The 15,773-nt window shown below is 39.0% G+C and overlaps 1 protein-coding gene across 1 annotated transcript in view; it reads right to left on the bottom strand.

The window, feature by feature from the left end:
* LOC125904031 (steroid 17-alpha-hydroxylase/17,20 lyase) overlaps window positions 1-15,773 on the bottom strand; it is a 47,292-nt gene that overhangs the window by 27,972 nt on the left and 3,547 nt on the right. The window contains exons 4-9 of the mRNA XM_049601297.1: window positions 12,880-12,966; window positions 10,635-10,853; window positions 7,824-7,993; window positions 7,503-7,606; window positions 4,453-4,679; window positions 936-957 (exon numbers count right to left, since the gene is read on the bottom strand). Of these exons, the coding sequence (XP_049457254.1) occupies window positions 936-957; window positions 4,453-4,679; window positions 7,503-7,606; window positions 7,824-7,993; window positions 10,635-10,853; window positions 12,880-12,966 (829 nt within the window). The remainder of the gene's footprint in view (window positions 1-935; window positions 958-4,452; window positions 4,680-7,502; window positions 7,607-7,823; window positions 7,994-10,634; window positions 10,854-12,879; window positions 12,967-15,773) is intronic.

The following is a 15,773-nucleotide window of genomic DNA, read 5'->3' as shown; positions in this document are numbered from 1 at the left end:
AATATTACAAATGGAGTTTGCGTTACTGTTTTTAATAGCTAATAGCTCACATTTATGCAAATTAAGGCATAGGCCAGAGGCCTTAGAAAAATCAGTAATTACATGGAGAGCAACAGGGACTTGATTAGCATTTTTTAAGAAGAGAGTAGTGTCATCCGCCAGTTGGCTAATGATAACATTTTTATCAGCTATGGAGATTCCTTGCACAGCACTGTTAGTAATATGGTTTGTAAGAATTTGAGTACAGAGTAAGAAGAGGTAAGGGGAGATGGGGCAACCCTGGCGGATGCCTCGTTTCAAGTTAAATCTTGGGGTCGTACCATTTTTCATTTTGATTGAGCTATTGCCATTGGCATACAAAGTCTTAATAGCCGTGCAGAAAAATTCGCCAAAGCCTAACTTCTTTAGGCAGTGAAAGATGAATTGGTGTTCAAGCGTGTCGAAGGCCTTATAGAAATCGAGGAAGAGGATAAGACTTTCATCAAAAATCAACTCAGAATAGTCAAGGATGTCTAGGACAAGTCTAATATTGTTAGATATGTGTCTATTTCTCATAAAGCCCGACTGAGTCTCATCTATTATTGTGTCTAAGACCTCTTTAATTCTTTTGGCAAGAATAAGGGCAATAATTTTGTAGTCATTGTTGAGTAAACAAATGGGTCTCCAATTATTGAGAAACAGCACATCTTTTTTAGATTTTGGAATTAAAGTTATAAGACCTTGTGTGAGACTAGGAGGAAGGGCATTTTTTCCTATACTTTCTAAAAAAAACCTGTAGAAGAAAGGGGGCTAAATGTGTTGAAAAGGATTTATAAAATTCTGTGGTTAATCCATCAGTGCCTGGCGATTTATTATTCTTAAGAGCAGCAATGGCATCAGAGACTTCTTTTACAGTAAAAGGGGTGTCACAAAGGTTCTTATCCACAGTATCAAGCGTTCGTAAGTCTTTAATTGAGTCTAAAAATAAAGAGGCATGCTCTTGGTTGTACTTAGAGCTGTATAAGTTGCTATAAAAATTACAGCAATAGTTTGAAATTAGTTTAGCATTATCAGTTATGGTGCCATTTATATTCAATTGATGGATGGAGTTGGTTTTAGCGCGCAGTTTTTCAAGCCTAAAAAAATACGCTGAATTTTGTTCCCCTTCTTCTAACCACCTCTTTCTGGATCTAACAAATGCACCTTCCGCCTTGCGACGATAAATGTCATCTAATTTCTTTTGAAGGTCTAAAAAATTTAGTCTATCCTCTTCAGAGATTTCATCAGGGGGTCTTTGAAAGAATAAAGTGATTTTTGTTATAACTTCTTCTTCCTCTGCTCTTTTAGATTTAGAAATTGACGAACCATATTGTCTTAAAAATTTACCCGATTCAAATTTGAACAATTCCCAATTGGTGCTGTACAAGTTTTCGCTTTCAGCCTTGTTCCAAAAATGTGAAATCAATTTACGGATTTTAGTTTTAACTGTATCATGCTCTAACAAAGAGTTGTTTAATTTCCAGTAGGAAGATCTGTGTGGCGCATCGTCTGTAGTAGAAAATTGGATATTAATATGAATTGCTCTATGATCAGTTAAGGGTGTAGCAAGGAAATTAACTGTGATTTTATCTTTCTCAACAAAGTTGGATAATAACCAGAAATCAATACGAGATTGTCTTGAGCCTGACCTGTTGCTCCATGAAAAGGTTCTTTCATCTGGAAATTTCTCTCCTCCATACATCTATAACATCAAATTTCTGCATGAATGCTTTAAGATTTGAATTAAGGGAGGAGGGCTGTCCTGGGGGCCATCTATCAGCAGCATTATCTAAGGCAATATTGAAATCGCCACCAATTAAGAGGATAGAATTTGGGAATCTCGATAACCAAAAATCAAGTCGCCTCTCTATGGAATTAAGAAGTTTATCATTCTCAGGTTTGGTGTTATATCCATATATGTTAACAGTAATTAAGGTAGCATCAAGGTACTTAAGCACAAGGCAAATATAGTGACCTAAAGAATCACTATCTGAATGTAGAACAGATCCACTGAAAAAGTTTTAAAGAGTGCTGACTCCAGCGGAGTGCTCTGTGCCGTGAGAAAACCAGATATCATTACCCCATTGTGATTTCCAGAAATTGTGCTCTGCAGTTGTTGAATGGCTCTCTTGAAAGTAACAAAAGTCAGTATTAAGATGTTTGGCAAATAGAAAAAGTGCTTTGCGTTTACAATTCTGTCTTAGACCCCTGGCATTAAGAGAAACAAAAGAAAGCGACAAAGTTAAGTATTAATTAAGAACAAATAAAGAAATAATAAAGTCTCTGATCACTTAGAGTATATCAAAAGGGGACCGAAATCTGCATTATTAACATGAATTATAACGGTAAACGAAGACTTGGAAGGGAAGCAGCCGACCTAAATTATAACATTCTTCAGTAGCTGCCTGAACCAGGAATAAGTCTATTAAAGCATCAGAAAGGCAGAAGAACTGTTCGAGGCGTCCAGGACTCGGCACTGGTTGTCGTCTACTATGACACACTGCACGAGATGAAAGGACAGATAACACTGATTGTCATGCACGAGCCATGCCGACACCGTACGTCACTGCGTTGGGCTAGAAGCGGGCTGATACTGTGTAGTGTGAACCAGGCATTACATTGTGAGTAGGGCAGGCACAATATCGGATTCTCACTACTATCGTGGCCAAAAGAGTTCACGATAACATTTAGGCTGACCAAACGTCCTCTTTTGCCCGGACATGTCCACTTTTCACTTCCCGTCCGGGGCGTCCGGGGGGGTTTTATAAACTGATGATAGTGTCCGGTTTTCCTTGTGTTTGTGTGTGTGTGTGTGCGTGTGTGTGTGTGTTAGAGTGCGGCACGGGCTGCATATTTCTGTCCGAACCCGAACCGAGCCCGACATTATTTAATGACCAAAGCACTGAGTTTGTGTCACACAGTGGTTACAGGCTATTTAACAGGCCGGGCGTGCGCCGTGGGTGCTCAGCTGCGGAGAGGGAGACCTCCGTGTTTGAGACGGGAGCGGGAGGCAGGAGGTCCGACGCTTCCAGCGAGAGGAGAGGGAGAAATAAAACAAAATAAGATAAAATAGGAAAAACCTGTCTCCCTCTTTTATTTTATTTTCAGCGTTTAATCAAGGCGGAGGCGGGCGGCTGGAGGTCCGAGACTTCCAGCAAGGAGAGAGGTAGAAACAAACAGCCAATGTGTGTGTGTGTGTGTGTGTGTGTGTGTGTGTGTGTTATGTTCAGTATGTACACTACATTTTCACTGAAAGCTGACCGAATCCGACCCGAGCCCGAATACAATTTATACATTTCTGACCAAACCCGGCCGACCCGTCGGGTACTGTTGGGCTCGGATCGCCACACTCTAGTGTGTGTATGTGTCCCCTATAGGGGCCTATCTGAATTTCTGTCTTTGAGATATTATTTTGTAATATAACTGAATTTTCTATCCATATATAAATTTTATATATATAAAAATTATAAGGCATCTTTGAGTAAACTGTGACTATCATTTAAGTAGGCTATGTCGTGGCCGGCTGAGTGTCCTCTTTTTTGGAAATCAAATATGGTCACCCTAGCAATATCATCAGGATATCTATGGAAAATTTAAAAAACAACAACGCAAACAACAATGAACAAATTAAAAAAATAAGAATGATGCTTTCTGTCAGATTAATCTCAAACTGTTTATTTGTATATTAATCTCGTTTATTTGGCAAATAATTACACTAAAAATATGAGGGAGATGGAGAGAGGATCTGTAACCAGAACTGTACAAAAGCGTACAAAAAGAGCAATTACACTTAATGGACAGTGAAAAGGAAACCAGATGGTGCTAGGGAGTGCGACAAAGCAAGATTGTAACTAAATGGAAATTATGTAAGAGGCACTGGATTATATACACAATGTAATCATATAAACCAATGAGCCACAAGGAGTCATCAGGGACTGCTGTTACCATGAGGGGGTATATTTGGTCTGCAGTGATGTTCAGCTGGATGGTATGTGTCAAGAGGCAGGTGACGAGGTTTCCAGGCAGAACATTGCATCGCAATAAGATAATCAATGTTACTCACTTCACCTGTCAGTGGTTTTAATGTTGTGGCTACTCGGTGTATATTAGTACATTATTAACATGATATCAGTATTTCATTTTCAAATATCCCCATTATCATCAATACCAGTATATTGTGACGCCCTTAATTGTGAAGATATAATAATAATAATAATAATAATAGATGTCATGCACATAAAGAGATGTTGTCACATGTCCACTTCACTGCTACATCTTTGATCATCTGCCTGCATCATGTATGCTTGGCTATCTGAAAAAAACCCACAGACTCTCAGGTCACAAATGTGAGCCAGTGTTGTTGAGACCATGCAGCCAGTCTCAACATGCCTGGCACTTGTTTCTCTCCCAGCCTGGTCTAGGCACGGCATTCACCTTGTATTTGGCTGGCTGGAGGACCACACCAAACTTGCCCTCCAGACTGGGCAGAGGGTGGCCAGGTGGGACAGAGAGGGTGAAGCGCTGTAGGATCCACGACAAGAAGAGGAAGAGCTCCATCTTGGCCAAGGCCTCACCCAGGCACACCCTGATCCCAGCACCAAACGGCAGGTAGCTGGGTGATGGGATGATCAGACCTGTTCCTTCAGTGTTCAAGAACCGACCTGCAGAAAAATGACTTGGGATCAGAACCAACACACACAAGCAAAACTACAAGACTCACAGTCAGGGTTCAACTGATGTAAAACATTGGGACTGCTCGTTTCTGTTTTTTTTGTTTTTTTGGGGGGGGGTCACCTTTCCTAAAGCTACAAATATTTTTCCTTGAGCCCCCCTGAGTGACTAGTGGAAAATGTATGACCCTCTCTCCACCATAAATTAGTCATTAGCTCTATGAGTGACTCTATGAGGTTTGAAAGTAAAAAGTTAAAAGCTGAAGATGAAATCCTGGAGTTGGAAAAAGTCTTTGTTTTACACTCTTGTTGTGCATGCTGGTTAGCTCATGCAAACAGTTTATTTTAGGATACATTATATGTGAGACGTACAGCTCTGTTGTATATTAAGTTGAATATCCCTTCCCAAAGCAAAAAAAACCAAAACAAAACAAAAAAAACCACTAGTCCCTCCCCAGTGCTTAAATAATTATTTGACATGCCCCCCTTTTTGCACCACCCCTTTCTCCCTCATTAATAACAAACAATCCCTAAGAACCCTAAGTTCCATTGGAGAGTAACTGAGCACCAGAGCGATGTTAAAGGGTCAGTTCATCTAAATTTCAAAAAGAGATCTAGCCTCTCTTTTTGTTTTTTTTAGTCCAGTATTTGAGACTAATAAAATTGAGGCCTATCCCAACATAAAGAAGGTGAATGGAATTCGAACAACAACAGCTTGTAGATCCAGAAACAACATGCCCATGAGGTGAGGTTTGAATTATTCCCAGCAGCAACAATCTTAAGGGAAAGACACATTGCAGTTACTGCTGATTGTTATATATTAAAGCTGTGAGCACCAAAAATGGAAATCCATTCTCAATTTGGTGGACTATTGATCGCCAAGCACTTTTCACTAGATTTCATAATTCCTTAACATATTGCTTCCTCAGAAGCTGGGGTAGCAGTGTGGAGACGAAGGTGGTTGGTCAAGGGCCCTCGATCGACCCTGGGAGTCCAATGATGGGGATGCTGCTGTGGCAGCTAGGGACCTCCAGGTACACTGCTTTGGCCTTGAGCCTAACATTGCTGGAGGCTAACTCTGCACACATAGTCTTTAAAGAAAGCAGCCATTCACTGACCAAGTCTGCGTTAGACTCCAACGACGCAATATGCTTCCCGTGATCAGATGAGGTCGATTGCACCAGGTCAATCTTAGATTCAAGGACAGAGATGGTCTTAAATTCTGAGCATAAATCCACCTTATGACTCTCTAGCAAGGTGGTTAGCGTGGCCTTGCTAATGTTGCTAGTGGCTATATCAGTCTTAGATATTGGGTCCCTTTTGCTCTGCTTTGCAGGTTTAGATGCCATTTCCTTTGGAGTTCAGATATATTCAGTTGCTTGGTGATGATGTTGCAAAAAGTCAGAGAGATAAATGTGTATATTTACATTTATAAATATAATATATAAACTTTGACGAAAGAGAGTTTAAAGGAATGGGAATGGAGGGTAAATGCTTCTACTCCTCATCTGCCAGCTTGGTTTGTCCCTCAACATATTGCGCATGTTGCCCAGAGTTTAGATTTTCTCAGGATTCAAATATGTTTTTGCTGCAATTAGATCATAAATCCCAGTGTAATTAAACTGGCTGACATGGATAATAGCCAATGGACAGTTGATGTTCACGTTCTACATCCTGTCTTCTTGATAACAATAAGAAGGATTGCTTATTCGTTTGTATCATCATTAATCCAGTTCTTTGTTGAGTTCAGTAAAAAACTGACATCTAGGGATAGTTCGGATTTTTTGCAGTGGGGTTGTATGGGGTGGAATAAGGAATCCATAGTCTGTATTACTGTATTATCCACAGCAGATGCCAGTTTGCACGCCCTCAGTTAGGAGAAGCAGGCTGGAGTCTGACATAGACGCTAAGCAATGTCCTGCTGTGGATGGGGGTCAGCAACAAAACATATTTTAGTCCCCTAAAAAAATCAATATCAGTTTAAGTTTATGCAATACTAAGAGTATTTTTACCACTTTATTTTTCCCTTAGACAGCCTGTTCTGACTGAGAAGCCTTTGAGAGTGTCAGTTACCCATCTGTGCGCTGGTGAAAGGCACCAGACTTCATTGACAAAAACAGTCATTCTGGCTTGCTCAGCACATGAAATGCTGGTCTACCATGGCTTCAATAAGTTAGTTCGTATTATTGTGTGACTTTGGTGAATCTAAACTAAACCTTTAAAACGCCAGTGCCACACAATAACACTAACTAACTAACTAACAGTTTGAGGCAGTGGTTGACCAGCAGCTCCTGTTTTTGGTAATGCTTTATCACTGTTTTCTCAGTGAAGCCTGGCTTTGAAGAATGATATAATAGCTTCATTATCCAGTTGGAAATCACTGTCTGACATCAAGGTAAAGCACCGAAAATATCCTCAATATAGTTTACACTTAAACTGATATTGATTTTTTTAGGGCTTTTTTAATGGCTTTAATCTGTTTATTTTTTTTGTTTGTTTGTTTTTTGCTGACCCCCCATCCACATCAGTAGATTGCTCAGCTTTCGATGTCAGACTCCAGCCTGCTTCTCCAAATTGGGGGCGTGCCAACTGACATCTACTGTATGTAATACATCTACTGTATGTAATATACTGTCTATGGATGACCCCATACAACCCCTCTTAAAAAACATCAGAACTATCCCTTTATATGATCTGTCGAAGGCAGATTTTCGCGAGCAGACATGTGAAAAAAGGCTTTTTAGGTGAAATTATATTTCAGTGCATCATTTTCCAGGATAAAATATGGCACATTGCAGAGCTCTTTCCTCTCACCAGGGTCAAAGAGCTCAGGGTTTTTCCACTCCTTCTCATCATGGTGCAGAGACCACAGGTTGATGATGACTCGAGTTCCTTTTCTCACTGTGAAATCCCCGATGCTACAGAGAAACACAGAGACAGAGAAGAACAGTGTGGCATGGTTGTGCATAAAACAAATGTCTTTGTGAAGATAAAATCGTGAGCAAAATTCTCCAGAATCATTGAAGTTATGTTATACCAGTCAGTATGACATGGTGCTGTATTGATTGTGTAGATCAGCTGCATTGTTTTCATCCTCCTGTGTGAAGTGGATAACAGTTAATGTGTTGAGTGTACCTGGTGTCACTGAGGGCCACATGGGGGATGAGCAGAGGGGCCACAGGGCGGATCCGTAATACCTCCCTGATGGTGGCCTCCAGGTAGGGCAGACTGCCTCTGTCACTGAGCTGCGGGTTCCGGTCCCCCCCAACCTTACTGTCTAGCTCCTCCTGGATACGCCTCTGCACCTGAACACACACTCACACACAGAGTCAGAAATATCAATGTTCTTTGAAAAGCTTTCACAGAATCACATTCACACGAGTCATAGTTTTTTCATTCTTACTCATTGGATTTGGATAAATTACACACTTTTTAGAAATATCACTTTTTCACATTTTCAATCTTAATGGGATAGTGGACAAATTGGAGGGGTATGGCATGTAACAAAGGTTCACGTTGGCATTGTGGTTCTGTGCCTTACATTCATCTATCAGGACTGAACTTCACACTTCATACTTCATATTCACAAAAGTGAGTGTTCCCTGAAGATGTCTTTCCCTTATAAGCTGCACTTTTAGAGCAGACTGTGTGGTCTTCTGATTTTACTGATGAGGCAATGGTGGCTTCTTTCACTGTAGTCACTGATAACTAGACTTTCATAGACATGTTGTGGTAACGCTGTTGAGGATGTAGCATCTGTGACATCAGCCACAGGCTTCTGAAGACATGACTTTAATTCAGACTGATCGTACATCATGTTTTTCATCAGTCACTGGGCTCTGAAAAATTGTAATTCAGCAATAAGGGAAGGCAGCCACAACTGCTGACTGTGACAGACTGAAATATCTGTCATTAAAGGTCACGTGGTTAAAAAAAATACTGTTCCAAAAACCATTACCAAGACTTGCATAAGCAGAAGGAACTTAACTGGTCAGAGCACAACAAAAAACTTTTCTCCTCATTTCAACAGTCAGTGTAGCATCTAGTGGATTTCTGAGGAACTGCAGCTCAAGGCACCTCACATTGGCGTCTCTAGATTTTAGTAAAGAAGTACAAAATGATGAAATTGAAAAAAATTATGTCCTCATAGAGGGAAGTTGGCTTTATTTTCAATAGCCACAAGTGTTTGATAAAGTACAAAACAGTTTATTTCAATGCCTGAAATTTGTTGTGCAAAAATAAAATTACAAATGATGCAAGATTTGTTCAATAGTTTATACTCTGTGGGTTATGGTCACCGTTCAAGTCTGAAATGGTTCAAAACTGCTAATTTCAATGCCTGAACATGACTGTGCAAAAGTAAAATTGCAAATAATAATAACCATAAAGCCTTGTGAATTGTCTGTGTTATAACTCTGTCGTTGTTTATTTTGACAGCTATTTTTGAATTACTCTTGAGACAAAAATGATTATTAATTTTAGTCATTTTTAGTTTAAGTCCAATTTTAGTTGTCGTAAACTCAAAATGCTTCATTCATTATATTTTAGTGATTACTTTTAGTCATTATGTTTTCTAGGTTTTTTTAATCATTAAACTAATCCAGTAAGACTAATTCATGTATCAGAAATTAGAATCAAGGTGACAGGTTGTATAAAAATTTTATTTAGACATTTTTTTTCTACCACTACAAACAATTTTTACACACTTACAAACTGTCATTTCTCCAGCAGTTTTGACAGGTTTATGGGGTGATTTACGAGCACACACTTACTGATCATCATTTAAAAAGCTCAACATCTCTCTTTTTATGCTTAAAAACTTTGACACCACAAATAACTAATCCGAGACAACTAGGATTTGTACCCAGATTCATTGTAAACTCTGACTCATCCATCTCACTGTTAAGAAGCAGGAAAATAACTTAATTAAAGCATGAATTCTTTCATAATCTGCAACATGTTGATCTGGAGGTTTAAACTCTTGTCCTCTCACAGAGTTGGTAATTAAAAACTAAACTTTCATCTGTGTCAGAGAAAACCGATCTGAGTTCAGTCTGTTCAGTTACAGCACAGCTATACTCACACACATAACTGAGCCTCCTACCTGTCTGTCAAACAGCATCAAACCAGAAACTTTATCAAGTCCTGGTCTGAGTGGAGTCCTGCTGGGATCAGCTGTGGAGTCCAGAGGCCGGTGGCTGCTTGCTCCACTGCTGTTCAGCAGCTAACACACACAGCTGATTATATACTGTTGAATTAGTTTTTATTTTCAAGATCTATTTTTAGCTCATCACCGTCTCGTTTTTGTCATGGAAAAAAGGTCGTTGACGGAAGAATTTTCACCATAGTTTTCGTCAACAGAATTAACACTACACGGAATACACAGAAGAGTCTGTCACACCTAATCTGCCTCTGAGAAATGCTGCCACAATACAATGATAAAGTCCCAATGTCCTCAAACGAGTCCTTCATAATTAACAGGGTCTTAGCCTGTTACTATTGCTAAAGTTGGTCAAATTTGAATGCCATATCAAACTACAAACATTATTTAGCACAAATAAGTTTCAGCTATAAAATTTGATCAGGTTTTGCACCTTGTCCACTTTTGTGTCAGGATCGGTTGTAGATGGACTTGGCAGAGATGGCTACTATCTTGTTTTAACATGGATTAGTGTATTGCGCTTTTGCTACCACTGGATGGCACATAAAAGTGTCCATGAAGGAGGACAACAGGTCTAAATTAAGCAAACTTAAGTGTAAGGTGGAGCAAACCCAAAATGTAATGTGCTCATATGAGGAGGATGCAGGGTCGCAGAAGTTTAAGTACAATATAGCAAGATCATCCTATCATCCAAACAGACAAAGTATCAGGGAGGGAAAAAAAACTTTTTACACTCAAGGCAAACCCCCCAACTCTCGTGCACACTCCTGTTGCTTCAGCCTTACCTGTGGGTGATGGATGAGGTAGATGACAGCCCATTTGAGCACGGTGGTGGTGGTTTCCACACCGGCTCCAAAGATGTCACCCACAGTCATGAGGAGGTGGTCATCACTGAGGCCCACAGACTCTGCACCGATCTCTGCTGTGTTGTTGTTCTCAGCGCTGTGTTTGGCTCTCAGCAGAGCGTCCAGCAGGTCTCTCTGCACATGGTCACTGTAGTCTGCCTGAGAGAGGGCACAATTTCAATGGACAGTACTCACACACTCATAGTATACAGTATACTGTATTTGATGGGGTTTGCATTTAGCAGACAGAACTTCAAATGACTGTCACAATGAAGTTGTGTTAAAGGGATGGTTCAGATTTTTTGAAGTGGGGTTGTATGGGGTACTTATCCATAGTCAATGTATTACCTACAGTATATGTCTGTAGGTATACCCCCAGTTCTGAGCAGCAGCAGGAGTTCTACAACGGAAGCTAATCAGTGTACTGCTGTAGATGGGGTCAGCAACAAAATGTAAAAATGAAGTTCCACCTAAAAAGATTTATAACAGATTAAGTGTACGCTACTGTATATTGAGCGTATTCTCACTGATTTACCTTTCTGTCAGACAGCTTGTTTCAACGGGGAAGCTGTTAATGGCTTCAGTTCCCCATCAATGCTCTCTTCAAAGCCACCAGACTCCATCGACACAAGCAGTAATTTTGATTCTCTGAACATGAGAGCTGCTGGTCTATCGCTGCCACGATCAGTGTGATTTTGATGAATCCGAACTAACCATTCTGGCTTTGAAGAAAGAAAAAAAATAACAGCTTCAGTTTCCCATCAGAAATCACTGTCTGAGGGAAAGATACAGCAGCGAAATTATTTTAAACATAGTGTACACTTAAATTGGCACTGATTTTTTGTTTGGGTGGGACTTTTTTAGGTAGCTAAAATATGTTTTGCTGCTGACTCCTATCCACAGCAGCACATTCCTTAGCTTCTGTGTCAGACTCCAGCCTGCTTCTCCAAACTGGGAGCATGCCAACTGACACCTACTCAGGGGTATAAATACAAACAGTGCAGGCAGTGCGGCTGCACGGGGGCCCCTGGGGTGGAGGGGCCCGTAGAGAGAGTGGGCCCTTCCAAGTTATTCAGATTGCCACCATGGAAATATACCTGTGTTTAAAGATATATGATAAAAAAAGAATACTGTCAATTTAAAAATGGTGCCATTTGCTATATACTGTATGTCCTCAAAAAGGCAAACCCACCTATGTCATGGTTTTCTTTTTTCTTTCAATTAAAAAACAAAAAGTCAGTAGCTATCTAGAACAAAATGATATTCTTTTTCTACATAAACTACATAATCTAGAAATATACCATAAAAACTATTCAATTATATGATTAATTTCTTACATTTTTGTTTGTTTTTTTTGTCAGAGAAGCAGTCATGATTGATGGGTAATATGTATGTTGATGTTATCTAATGTCAAATCTCTATTTGTAATGCACTGACTATGGATAAGTACCCCATACAACACTACTGCAAAAAATCCAAACTATCCCTTTAAAATGGATAAAGTTACATCATTGGAGTTAGATACTAACTGCACAGAGAACAATGGTCTGATACAGCATCCACCTGTTTATGGAATTTTTAAAGAAAGGAGCAAGGTAATGATATAAAATAGCAGTTACAAACTTGCTGGGAAAAGGTCAGAATCAGTTGTTGATTTCCAGAGGACTCCCCTTGGCAAAAAATAAATAAAATAGAATTAAAAAAAACCCTTAACCTTAATCAACCTTAATCACAAACTTCTTGTTGAAAACCTTATCCTTCATGTTTGTTGAGCTATATGCTTGTCTGTAACTTAGAACACACAGAAAGACAAGTTATATATATTAGTATATTCAGCTGACCTGTTCTGCACTGACTTAAACTTTGCGAAAGCTTTGATCTAAGTTAAGTAAAAGAAGCACACACTACCAACTCATCTGAATTAATTGAAAGCATGCCACTGTCTCTGTTTTCCCAATTATTATTGACATACATGTTACATATTAATTTCCAGGAACTATATAACTCTGTTTGGACTCACTGGACCACAGATAATTTGTAATTTGTCACTATTAATTATTTTTAATATCCAATTTGATACTTGGAGACATGTTACGAGGTCAGGTCCCAACAACTCTTACATCTTACCCATCTTTACCTGACAAGTGACATCACTTGCATATTATTAGCAGGAGGCCAACTGTACCTTGTGTTCGTCATATTTCTTTTGTAGAAGTTGGTCTCTGATTGAAACACACTGCTTTAGAAGATGCAGATCTGCATTAGGAAAAATCTGTGAAAAAGAGACAGACATCATATATACAGTGTGCTATATTATGTACAGTATAATATCTGTGTGTGTATACACACACATATATATATATATATATATATATATATATATATATATATATACATACATATATGTTCTGTAAACATTTTCATAGAAATATGACCAATAGAATCTCTATAAACAATATCTTGTTATTCTTATTCTCTTCTTTTGTTTCCTCAGTCCTTTGAATCTAGAGTTGAATGGTCCCATTAGGTTTAAATATCCCCTTTTGCTTCGGTTCAATATTTTTTACCATCAAACAATAAAGACTGCAATTGAATCAGTATAACTGCCGTAAACAAACAAGACTCATTTTACACAATCATGTGCCCACAAGCCCACAACAGCATGATGAGTGTGGAGCTAGAACGTGACTGCAAGTTTTGGCATCAAAAATAAAATTTGGCTTTAAAGTAGGAAACTCTGGCAGTGAAAAAAGTTCCACTGCAACATAAATCACAGGCATTAAAGTATTTTTTGCACTCTGGTGTGTTTTTCATTGACAATCTTAAGATGTTTCTCATGTCACTCTTGGAGAACTGTAGGTGCTGAAGAGACATGCTGTCCTTAGTATTCAGATTATATGAAAGTTTTTGCCACTCCCTTCAAGCACCTCCTACCCACCCAAAAAGAGTGGAATAAGTTTAAGAAAAAAAAGTGAAAAAAAACCCAACAACAACCCTGAAAGCCACGCTGTGTAGGAATTTCTCCCATCTAACATTGAAATCATATATTGCATTCAAACGGATAGTGCACTCTAGCGTCTCACTGTTTCAAACGCGTATTGCAACAACAGTAGCTGCTGTGTACCAAAAAGCTATGAAAACGCTCATGTAACCATGTCATCCGAGTAGCATCCAGCTGCAGCTCCGGAGCAGAAGCCCCTGACGTGACACAAGCCTATGGCTTGCCAGAAGTGCCCCTGGCATGACGGAAGTGACATGTTTTGCTGGATAGTATTGTCACGGTCTTTGTGTGGAACTGAGCTCGCAGGACACAGCATCTCAACGCAGTAGGTTTCAGGTAAGCTAACTGGAATAAATTGGCAGAAAATAGCTATGTTGTTTATTCTGTGACCTTTAGAAGAGGTCACTGGTGAGTGGCGAGGTCAGGGCTCGAGACTTGGGATCCACTCACCTATGGTCCCGCCGGGCCTGACCTATGCGGCCTGGATGGATGCTCAAGTGTGGGTGAGCGAAGAGGACCGCAGAGGTCAGGCCGTTACAACACTAAATTAAGCAGAGTGACGGACCCAGAGCCTTCAATATGGCTAAAAGACAGCTGAAATGCTAAAAAATAATATAGTGGTGAAGTTGGGATTTGTTTCTTGAAGTTACGTGCTCATTGTCTTTTCTGTCTCTTGCACGCTGCCAGGAGAAGCGGACTGGCCATCAGATATTATTTGTGGAAATTTGAAAATAAAGTTTGTCAAACTGACTTTTGTCTCTTCATTGTGCACACTTACACACGAAATAGGGTAACAGTCAACTATTTTTGAATGTTAGCATTGATTTCTCACATTGAATGGTGAAATATTTGTAGTTTGAAAGGCCCGACCTATTAATATAGAAGGAGCGCCCACTGAGCGCAGCTTCTTTTATTGATGGTTTGAACGTCGCTTGGTGGTCAGAAACAAACAACGAAAAACAAAGTTGACTTGTATGATTAAATAAAGGTAAAATAAATGGACAATTCATCAATTCATAGATGCTATGTTAAGCAATTTTACTTAAAAAAGTTGTTAAAAAAAAGAGAAAAGTCACTTGTGTCTATGGCAAGCCGTTTTAACATTTAATCACTAGACTGGATATTCATTACTGATATCTGCAACATAATTTTACCTAGTCAAAACTCTTATTCACGATATCTGTAATTAGATTTTGCCTAGTCAAAACTACAGTTACAGATATCTGTAATTCAGTTTTGACTGGTAAGATTCAAACTATTTTTGCCATTCATGTGTATGGGGTTTGTCATTATAGATATCTCCAATGTAGTTGCGGATATCTGCAATTGTTATTGCGGATATCTGCAACTGAATTGTGGATATCTGTAATTCCAGTTTGAGATATCTACAATTTAATTTTGACTAGTCATAATTCAAGTTCAAGATATCTTTAATTATCATCAATTGAAGATATCTACATGGTCCTTTCTAGATATCTTAAAATGAGTTTCAGATAGTCAGAATGACGTTGTAGATATCCTGAATTCGAATTATGACTAGTCAAAATGGCGTCGTAGATATCTATAATGTCATTCAGACTAGTCAAAACTACAGTTGCAGATATCTGTAATTCAGTTTTGACTAGTAAGATTCAAACTATTTTTGCCATTCATGTGTATGGGATTTGTCATTATAGATATCTACAATTACATTATGACTATCTATAATTCCAGTTTGAGATATCTACAACGTCATTTTGACTAGTCATAATTCAGTTGTAGATATCTACAACGCTATTTTGACTAGTTGTAATTCAGTTGCGGATATCTACAACGTCATTTTGACTAGTGAAAATGACGTTGTAGATATCTACAACGTCATTTTGACTAGTGAAAATGAAGTTGTAGATATCTACAACGTCATTTTGACTAGTTGTAATTCAGTTACAGATATCTACAACGTCATTTTGACTAGTCCACCTTTCCCAGGTGGAGAGAGCTGCTGACAGAGAAAGATAATGCAATCACCTCTTGCTGTTGATCCTCATTTTTTGAAATCGCCAGTCACGTTGCTTTTATGATTGCCTTTTGCACTTCCT

Source organism: Epinephelus fuscoguttatus, linkage group LG16 (assembly GCF_011397635.1).
Source record: "Epinephelus fuscoguttatus linkage group LG16, E.fuscoguttatus.final_Chr_v1".
NCBI classification, from domain to species: Eukaryota; Metazoa; Chordata; class Actinopteri; order Perciformes; family Serranidae; genus Epinephelus; species Epinephelus fuscoguttatus.
Note: the sequence above shows the minus strand (reverse complement) of the source record. Positions and strands in the feature narration are given on the sequence as shown.